This window comes from Polypterus senegalus, chromosome 8 (genome assembly GCF_016835505.1).
Source record: "Polypterus senegalus isolate Bchr_013 chromosome 8, ASM1683550v1, whole genome shotgun sequence".
NCBI lineage: Eukaryota > Metazoa > Chordata > Cladistia > Polypteriformes > Polypteridae > Polypterus > Polypterus senegalus.
Window position 1 is genome coordinate 154024284 of NC_053161.1, and position 10348 is coordinate 154034631.

Genomic DNA, 10348 nt, shown 5'->3' on the forward strand with positions numbered 1-10348 from the left:
TGGATGTGTTATGGGTCGGGTGCTGTATAAAGCATATTTTAATTGAATCCAGTTTAAAGTTGACGTTACAAAGAGGTAAAAAAAAAAAAAAACTTTTAAAGCAACAGTCATCGTCACATTACCTTGGATCAAAAAATGTCTCATCAGATTTGTAATCCAAGTCGTGTAAGCGTCATTTATTTGAGACGCGTCTGTGTGCTCAGTCATGTTTGGCCCAAACAGCGCTCCGTACGACCCATACGTTTCTTGGATGCTAGACAGCGTTGTCAGGATCATGTGACCGCAGCGATCAATACTTAATTTGCGGCTTTGTTTAGGTAGAACTGCGAGTCGATCGGTTTGGCACACGATATAATGGTCAACAGAGTGGTGAGTGCCTGACTGTGTTCTGCTTCTTCTATTACTCTTTTGTGTCACGGTAGGCTTGGATAACAGGCACTGATTCCTGGAGTGAGGACTCCCATCCCGCGCGCTGTTTTAAACAGGAGCGGATCAACGTGACAAGTGTGTGCTGGAAGCGGTACAGACATGAAACAGCAGCATATGAGTTTGTGCACAGGGGCAAAGTGAATAGTCATTGAGAAGCACACAATGCGGCAGCGCTCGTTCGTTTTGTCTTAAGGTCGTTGGCCGATTGTCCAGTGGTTATATCCTTGAGGCGGGCCTGGCCTCCGCAGCTGCGGCCCCTGCTTAATTTAATAATTCTAGTTTATTCAGAGGCTAGAAACAACAGGTGCTCACGAGGCAGTGCATACTGTTATTAATTCCTAGTTATTCATTCTCACATTCAGTCGCAGGTCATTGCATTTGTATAACCGTGGCTACTAATATTCACAAAAATGATGTATTGATATTTTTCCGTTTCTTTCTCCATTCAATCGGCGATGGTTCGTGAAGAACGGGTTTCGAGTATAAATTTGACCTTCACCCTTTAAGGAGTTCTCATCAGACAGAGAACAGCTATATAATGCACGATTTAAAAATGGCTTGCTTGTAAAACCTATTGTCAACTTCAGTCTAAAACTCTTCTCGTGCATTTAAGTGTGTGTGTTTTGTACGTGGCTGTGTGTATAACACGGCCATATTTCGGGCCGTTTGACTTATCAGGAGATCATACACCTCGGTTCTCCGTCACGTGAGTACGCACATTTCTATTCAATTAACATGACATGGAGCAAACTCCGAGGGCCTCGCGTGCCGGGCACGCCCACTTTTTAAAGCCGATCGGCTGTCCAAACCCCGTTAATCCAGTTTTCAGGATGTCAGAACAAATGCAGAGAAAAGGAGCGGCAGTTGAGCGCAGTGTTCACTCCACATCAAGCAATTTTTTTTAACCATTTTACCTAATTACATCCTCTTCCTCCAGAACTGACATTGAAGAAAATGGAAGAAGAATAATGAATGGTAAAAATATCGTATAGAACTAATGTGGTTACACAAGTAAAATAATTGAAGGAAGTATAGCACTGCTTTTTTTTTTTTTTTAATTTTCAGAAGTTTCTTAATTGAGGGTCGGATAAAGATTAGAATCCAGTTTAACTCCACAGCTCACAAATCACCTAAAAGGTAAATCCATTGAAATTACAATGCTGATTTAATGAACGATTTTAGCCCACCATTCCTCGGTACTTTATAATGTTCTTCATAATTGATGGCTGGGTCTCCCTGTCTGTTTTAGTAGGCTTTTAATAACTTGTATCTTCAAAAAGGTGGATGTTAATTTGACACTGAGAAATAAAAATCGTGAGTGGTCTCCCTTTGACTTTCTCGTATACTCAGATATGGGGATGAATATTTGAGGAGTAAATTGCAAGACAGTGATTATATTTTTATATTATGTACATTAAAGTACATGGAGCCGTATTTGCCTGGTGAATTTCTATTGGCAAGCTATTCCAGATTTTTAGGTGCATAACAGCAGAAGGCTGCCTCGCCACTTCTTTAACGTTTAGCTCTTGGAATAATAAGCAGACGCTCATTTAAAGATCCAAGGTTACGATCTGGAGTGTAAGGTGTAAGACATTCTGAAATATAAGATGGAGCGAGATTGTTTAAGGCTTTGTAAACCATAAGCAGTATTTTAAAGTAAATTCTAAATGACACAGGTAACCAGTGTAGTGACATCAGAACTGGAGAGATGTGCTCGGCTTTTCTTTCTCTAGTTAAGATTCTTGCAGCTGAATTCTGCACCGGTTGTAATCGAGTGATGTCTTTTTTGGGTGGTCCTGAGAGGAGTGCGTTACAGTAATCTAGCCGTCTGAAAGCAAAACTGTGAACTAATTATTCAACATTTTGTAAACTTATAAGGGATCTCACTTTTGCTATATTTCTTAAGTGAATATGATTGATATGTGATTTAATATTTAGGTCATAGTCAATAATTACCCCTAAATGTTTCACTTTTGTCTTAACTTTCAAGTCTAATGGATCACGTTTATTTCTAATACCCTCATTATATCCATTTTTGCCAATCACTAAGGTTTCTGTTTTCTCTTCTTAATTTAGTTTGAGAAAGTTACAACTCATCCATTCAGAAACACAAGTAAGCTATTGGGTCAGTGAACCAAGAGAGTCGGGGTCATCAGGCGCTATTGCTAAATACAGCTGTGTGCCATCCGCATAGCTGTGGTAGCTCACATTATGCCCCGAGATAATCTGACCTAATGGAATCATGGAGATTAAAAACAGCAGTGGACTCGGGAGAGATGCTTTTGGAACACCATATAGAATATTGTGTGTCTTCAAAGTATAATTACCACAACTAACAAAGCATTTGTACCTGTTAAGTAAGACTCAAGCCAATTTAAGACACAGTAAGAAAATAAAATAAGTCAACATTAATTAACAGAGTCCAATGGCAGGGGACAGAAAAAAAAAAAAAAAAACCCAAAAGGCGGAGAAAAAAAAAAAAAATCTGTAGGGATTCCGCCATGAGCTGGGCATTCTACCTAACATAAATGAAACAGTTCTAAGAATATTGTGATCACGTGGACTTCTGGTAGTCCATCAATGCTGGGGCCATGGTGCATGCAGATCGGATTTTAGAGCCACCATGATGAAAACAGATGAGTGGTATCAAATCCGGCATGCTCTGATCTACAGTAATCGGCCTCTGTCACAAGGGTTTTAAAGGACATGCAGAGCAACACATAAAGGAGATACTGTGACGGTGCGGGTCCTGCCCCTAGCTCCCATCGTCCAGTTTTGGGAGCCTCCTGAACCCGACACGTCCATAGTCATGACCGGGATGAGCTGTACAAATGAGAACACCACGTGAAGTTAAGGGGAAGGTGCAAAAGTGTTCAGTACTTTTATTAAAAACATACAAAAACAAAGTGTTCAAAAAGAAAGTGCAGTGCTTCAAAATTCATAAATAAATAATCCATAAAAACAGGTGAAAATGTGGAGGTTAAAATAACTCCAATAAATAAATCTGTTAAAATACTGACAAGAACAGGCCTTTTTAAAAGCCCAGTGCTTTCCCCTTTATCCAGCGGCTCCTCTCCTTATTCCCTCACGGCCCTTGCAGCAGAGGAGTCGCTGACCTTCCTCAGTTCTGGTTGCCTGCCATCCCACGGACATGGACAGGCTCCCTTGCAGGACCAACACTTGGGTCCCCAAAGGCCAGGGCACCCACGCTGGGGCTCTCCTCTAAAGCCTCCTCAACCCCCTGCTGCCTTCCCGGTTTTAACATGGCGAGCTGTTCAAACTCCCGGTCAATCCTGCTCCTCACTACTGCTCAGCTGGAGCCTCCCATTCCATCTGCCTCTGAGTGTCGGCCATTCACTCTTCTGCAGGGGCTCATCTTCCAGCTGCCTGCCTTCTCTCCCGCACCAGCTCTTTCCGCCTCCTGCCTTCTTCTCTCTACTAACCCCCATTCTTTCTATTCCTTTCTTTTCTCTCCTCACAGTCTTGCTTCCCTTTTTAAAATGGGGACGTGGCACAGCTGTGACAATTAGCGGCACCCGACACCAATTAGGACCAGGGACGATCTCACATCTGTGCACTTAGTGTAGAACCACCTGCTCCTGCATCACACCCGGGAACAGCTCTCGCCATGCTACCACACCCTGTTAGTGCGGCGAGTATTTATTTAAAATGTTTCTGATCAGCTGCGGACCTCATTTGATCACAGATGCATGCAAGCAAGAAGGCCGTAAACTGGTACGATTGCAATGTGCTGTCAGGTTTTTCCTCTTAAATATATGTTATAAAAGCAACATATTTAAAATTGATGAAGTAAAATTGTTTTGGTTAAACTTTATTGCTTTTCTAATAATTCACTTTCCATTTAAAAGGCTGTATTGTAGACATGGAACTGGACAGTTTGACATTCGTGGCAGAGCGACGGGCGCTGAGCAGGCTCCTGTCAATCATGGAGAATTCACTGCGTCCACTGAACAGGATCATCTCCAGACAGACTGCTGTCACTGTCCTTCTCCACTGACCAACTGAGGAGACCCCACACTATGCGACTGTTCAGTTCCACCTTTAAACATTAACATTATACAAAGTTATTGTCTGTTTTACCTGCATTTTTATCACTCTTTAAATGTAATATTGTTCTTTATCAGTATGCTGCTGCTGGAGTATGTGAATTTCCAATTGGGATTAATAAAATATCTATCTATCTAGATTTTCTAATTCCACTTTCTCACTGAATCATACTCAATAATGGCTTCTCTTACCCATATAGTGGATAAGTGAAGGTCTGTCCTGTTTATTGTAGATGGCAAAAAGAGGAATGGTTTCCAGTTGTACTAGCATTACATGCCTCCTAAAATTATTTACCTTCTTACTAAATGAGAAGCAGTCTGTTTTGCTCTTGTGTGGTTCTTTAAATAACTTTACTTTCAGAAGAATGACTAAAGTATACTTGTGTACTTCGGTTTTTGTTGAATGTCTGAAAATAATACTGCGCTATTTCTACAGGAGAGTAAGATGCATTTACCATTTACGTGATATTTTTATCGACAAGATGGAGAAGATTTGCCAGGCTGTCCAGACATCTCCCAATATGGTGTATAAATGTGAAGAAGGGGACAAAGGAAAGGTAATGTTAACTCAATCATTAGACCAGAACTCCATTTTTGAGTATGCTGTGGAGAAAAGGACGGTGCATATTAAGGAAGAAATGTGTGAATGGGAAGCTGTCCATTGCAGCCAGGAGAGCCTGTCCACTATGAAGGAGGATTGCGAGCAGGAGGCAGGCGTCACCAAAGAGGACTTTGACCGCAAGTCTGTCAGCACTGACATGCAGAAGTATGTGATTGGAAATGGTTTCAAAGAAGAAGGCACTGACTCCCCGCTTCTCTCGCAGTATTTGCATCCTAATGAAGGTGTAACCAGGCGGGAGACGCCTGAGAGTAGACGCAGCTTTCTTCATTCTGCCCATGTGAAGTCTGAAACATTGAAGTCTGACCGAATGACGACTGACAAAGCATCGTCTCCAGATCATTTTGCCAAAGGTAAGTGTTAAAATAAATTAATTCAAAGATGGCCTTTAGTTGCTTTTTTGTATTTAAAGTGGACATATATGTTTGATTTAATAAAAAAAAAAAAAGTTTCATTGGAGAATAATGGAAAACAATTTTCTCAACATGGAGTTAACAAGCATATGCTAGTCATTTATTTACTGATGCATACTAAAACTCCCAGTGAATGATTTACTGAGTTTTACTCAAAATTAGTGTTTTTTTTCACCTATCTTTTCTGCTGTCTGCATCAATAGGATACCCATTAGACTTATTTTTTCATATTCTATAAATGGTCTTAAAAATAAAGCAGAATATCATTATAAAGGGCATGTACACTCACCTAAAGGATTATTAGGAACACCATACTAACACGGTGTTTTCTTCAGAACTGCCTTAATTCTACGTGGCATTGATTCAACAAGGTGCTGAAAGCATTCTTTAGAAATGTTGGCCCATATTGATAGATTAGCATCTTGCAGTTGATGGAGATTTGTGGGATGCACATCCAGGGCATGAAGCTCCCGTTCCACCACATCCCAAAGATGCTCTATTGGGTTGAGATCTGATGACTGTGGGGGCCATTTTAGTACAGTGAACTCATTGTCATGTTCAAGAAACCAATTTGAAATGATTCGAGCTTTGTGACATGGTGCATTATCCTGCTGGAAGTAGCCATCAGAGGATGGGTACATGGTGGTCATGAAGGGATGGACATGGTCAGAAACAATGCTCAGGTAGCCCGTGGCATTTAAACGATGCCCAATTGGCACTAAGGGGACTAAAGTGTGCCAAGAAAACATCCTCCACACCATTACACCACCACCACCAGCCTGCACAGTGGTAACAAGGCATGATGGATCCATGTTCTCATTCTGTTTACGCCAAATTCTGACTACCATTTGAATGTCTCAACAGAAATCGAGACTCATCAGACCAGGCGACATTTTTCCAGTCTTCAACTGTCCAATTTTGGTGAGCTCGTGCAAATTGTAGCCTCTTTTTCCTATTTGTAGTGGAGATGAGTGGTACCCGGTGGGGTCTTCTGCTGTTGTAGCCCATCCGCCTCAAGGTTGTGCGTGTTGTGGCTTCACAAATGCTTTGCTGCATACCTCGGTTGTAACGAGTGGTTATTTCAGTCAAAGTTGCTCTTCTATCAGCTTGAATCAGTCGGCCATTCTCCTCTGACCTCTAGCATCAACAAGGCATTTTCGCCCACAGGACTGCTTAATGGTAAGCATAGTCCTAAAATAAGAAAGGCATGTGTCTTGAGACACTGGAAAATTTGGTGGAAAAGGATGATTTTTCTAAGACTAACTTGAGATAATTATATCTACATGTGAAGGTAGCACTAATATGGAATAAAAAAAAATAATTCCCATACTGAAAAAAAAAAGAAGGAAAAAGACCTAATGTTTCGGCTGTGTGCTCTTATTTAGGGTCTCATATTCCTGACGAAAGCTAAACAGCCAAAATGTGCCTCTTCTGTTGTCTTGTTCTCAGTGTGGGGGTAACCTTTACTTTTTCCTTTGCAGTTGCTTACTGACACAGTCCTTCACGACCTCCAATGGTGCTGCTGCTACTACTGCTACTACTTAAAAATAGAAGTTTCTAGATCAATACTTAATTTTCCCTTTTAACACTCTTTAGAAATCTAGACGGAAATATTTAAGTGTAAATGAGCACAGTATCTCTTAGGCTGTTCTGTGGCTAATTTATTTTTTGTAAATCTTGTATATGAGTGCACTGAGCCAGTCTTTTAAGATCAAAGCTGCATGTTCAAAAATAAAAGTTAGACTTGAGGGACCATAGAAGCTTTCTGTTACTGTCATTAAAGTAAACGTTTTGCATTTGAAATGAACCGATTAGCCACTGCATTTCATTGTTAAGATAACTTCTTTTTTTTTTATTATTAAAGATTTCCAAGAGAATGGCAGCTGTTCAGTGTCTTCATTTCAAAAGGCCACCCTTCAGGAGAAAACAAAACTGAAACAGCATAGTGAAAATATTGGAACTACTGTGTCCTGTGTGGTGAGTTTGAAACTGGCTTCTGCAAATTGTTATCGTCTTCCTGTGGTCAAGCTGACCAGGATTGATTCTATCAAAAGTCTTCAGTGGCTCCATAATAAACATTCTGTGGCTTTGTTTACCTGCAGACTGTGCGGAAGGTGCTTTAACTACAGATCACATTTGGACGAGCACCTGAAAAGGCATATTGGAGTGAAGTCACATTTTTGTAATGAATGTGGTAAACAATTCATGCTGAAAAGTCACCTTCAAAGGCACAAGAAAATTCACACTGGAGAAAAGCCATATTGCTGTTCTAAGTGTGGCAAGAGATTCCTAAACAAAAGTAATTTTCAACGACACAAGAGAACTCACAATGGGCCTCGAGAGAAGCCATATTGCTGTGTTGAGTGTGGCAAACTATTCACAGAAAAGGGCACACTTCAGAGGCACATAAGAACTCACACTGGAGAGAGGCCATATAGTTGTACTGAGTGTGGAAAACAGTTTGTGGAGAAAAGCAATCTACGGAGACATAGAAGGACTCATACCGGAGAGAGGCCGTATTGTTGCACTGAATGTGGTAAACGATTTGTCGACAAAAGTCACCTTCGGAGACACAGAACTTCTCACACTGGACTGAAGCCATATAGCTGTGCTGAATGTGATAAACGATTCATAAGCTTAAGTGATCTTGAGGTGCACAAGAGAATTCACACTGGTGAGAAGCCATTTAGCTGCAACGAATGCGGCAAGCAGTTTGCAAGCATACGCACGCTTCAGTCACACAAGAGAATTCACACTGGAGAGAAGCCATTTTCCTGCACTGAATGTGGTAGGAGATTCATAGAAAAAGGATCCCTGCAAAAACACAGGAAAACTCACACAGGAGAGAAGCCATATCGTTGCACCGAATGTGGCAAACAGTTCACAAGGATACGGAATCTTAAGGAACATAAAAGAATTCACACGGGTGAAAAGCCACACTGCTGTACTGAATGTGGTAAGCGTTTCATATGCCGAAGTTCTCTACGGAATCACAAAAGAATTCACATGGGAGAGAAACTGTATTGCTGTACCGAATGCGACAAGCGGTTCATGCAATTAAGTCATCTTCAGGCCCACAAGAGAACTCACACTGGAGAGAAGCCATATGGCTGTACACAGTGTGGTAAACGATTCATGCAGATCAGCCACCTTCAAGCATACGAGAGAATTCATACAGGAGAGAGGCCATACTGCTGCAATGAGTGTGGCAAAGGATTCAAACAAGTAAGCGCCCTTCAGGGACACAAGAGAATTCACACTGGCGAGAAGCCCTACTGCTGTGCTCAGTGTGGAAAGCGATACACTCAGAGAAGCAGTCTGTATGCACACAGTAAAATCCACATAGCTTTAATGAACAGGGTAAAGGATAATGGTAACAAATCCTCTGCAGAGACACAGTCAAAGGTGCAGCCATCCATTTTTTGAATCGGCTTCTTTCACCATACAGCTGAGGAAGCTTAAACTGCAGTGGAGTAAGGAGAGAACCAGTGCACCAAAGACCAAGATCATTATCTCCAGTGTATAAATTAATCCAGGGGGCTTAACTGATGCCTTTTTTGTTCTGTGTAGCATTAAATAAACCAGCTTTTGTCAACTGTTGAAACATTTCTGGTGCTCAAACAACTAACCATGAAGAGGTGTGCTGTCAGGTCACACAGGTCAGGTCCTTGAACAAATTCTTAATGGCTTTGACTTGGACACCTAGGGATCTTTAGGATGTCCATCATCATTTTGCCAAAATCTTTAGGTGTTGCTCTTGATGTATATTTGAGGATCATCACCCTGCCAGAATTTCACTCTCCTATGTCTGGTTTAGGTTCTCCTGAGCAGTTTGCCCCTTTGGCTCCATTCAGTGTGTTCCTTTAATCTAATGCTGGTCCTCGCTGTTGAAAGGCAGGTATTAACCTGATGTAGCCACTCACATCCTTCCTATCAGGGGTGATGCTAGATGGCAAATGAGCTTTGTTCACTTTGTATTAGGGATGTTCCGATCACGTTTTTATAGGGCTGATATCATTGGCCGGTTCACTCCTTTTTTTTCTCTCTGTCTTTTTAAAAACCTTTTGCACTAAGCTCTTGCATAACCAGATTCAGAGAAGCCTTATGTTCTATATTAAAGTGTTAACTTTGATATTTTTATAATTAAACTCTAGATGATATGTTCATTTTTTTTATTGACATAATTAAATTCTGTAGGTTTATTGTATTATTTATTATAATTTATTTATTTATTATTTATGTATTGTTGGCCATGAAAGTGCTAATATACACTCACCTAAAGGATTATTAGGAACACCATACTAATACGGTGTTTGCCCCCCTTTCGCCTTCAGAACTGCCTTAATTCTACGTGGCATTGATTCAACAAGGTGCTGAAAGCATTCTTTAGAAATGTTGGCCCATGTTGATAGGATAGCATCTTGCAGTTGATGGAGATTTGTGGGATGCACATCCAGGGGCTGCACCACATCCCAAAGATCCTATTAGGTTGAGATCTGGCGACTGTGGAGGCCATTTTAGTACAGTGAACTCATTGTCATGTTCAAGAAACCAATTTGAAATGATTCGAGCTTTGTGACATGGTGCATTATCCTGCAAAGATCAGAGAATGGGTACATTGTGGTCATGAAGGGATGGACTGGTCAGAAACAATGCTCAGGTAGCCCGTGGCCATTTGGCACTAAGGGGCCTAAAGTGAAAACATCATTGCCTCAGTGGTAACAAGGCATGATGGATCCATGTTCTTATTCTGTTTACGCCAAATTCTGACTACCATTTGAATGTCTCAACAGAAATCGAGACTCATCAGACCAGGCGAC

General features: G+C 41.1%; 1 protein-coding gene across 6 annotated transcripts; it reads left to right on the forward strand.

Moving 5' to 3' along the window:
• Window positions 1–247: 247 nt before the first annotated feature.
• Window positions 248–9077, forward strand: LOC120533170 (gastrula zinc finger protein XlCGF57.1-like). 6 transcript variants are annotated; one of them, XM_039759894.1, is made up of 5 exons: window positions 248–369; window positions 1367–1404; window positions 1495–1566; window positions 4933–5468; window positions 7393–9077. In XM_039759894.1, exons 4-5 carry the CDS (start codon window positions 4979–4981, stop codon window positions 8952–8954), a joined length of 2052 nt encoding a protein of 683 aa, XP_039615828.1. In that variant the 5' UTR covers window positions 248–369; window positions 1367–1404; window positions 1495–1566; window positions 4933–4978; the 3' UTR covers window positions 8955–9077. The 6 variants fall into 6 exon arrangements, with proteins under 6 accessions (XP_039615828.1, XP_039615827.1, XP_039615826.1 ...); XM_039759893.1 differs by lacking the exon at window positions 1367–1404; XM_039759892.1 differs by lacking the exons at window positions 1367–1404; window positions 1495–1566.
• Window positions 9078–10348: the final 1271 nt, after the last annotated feature.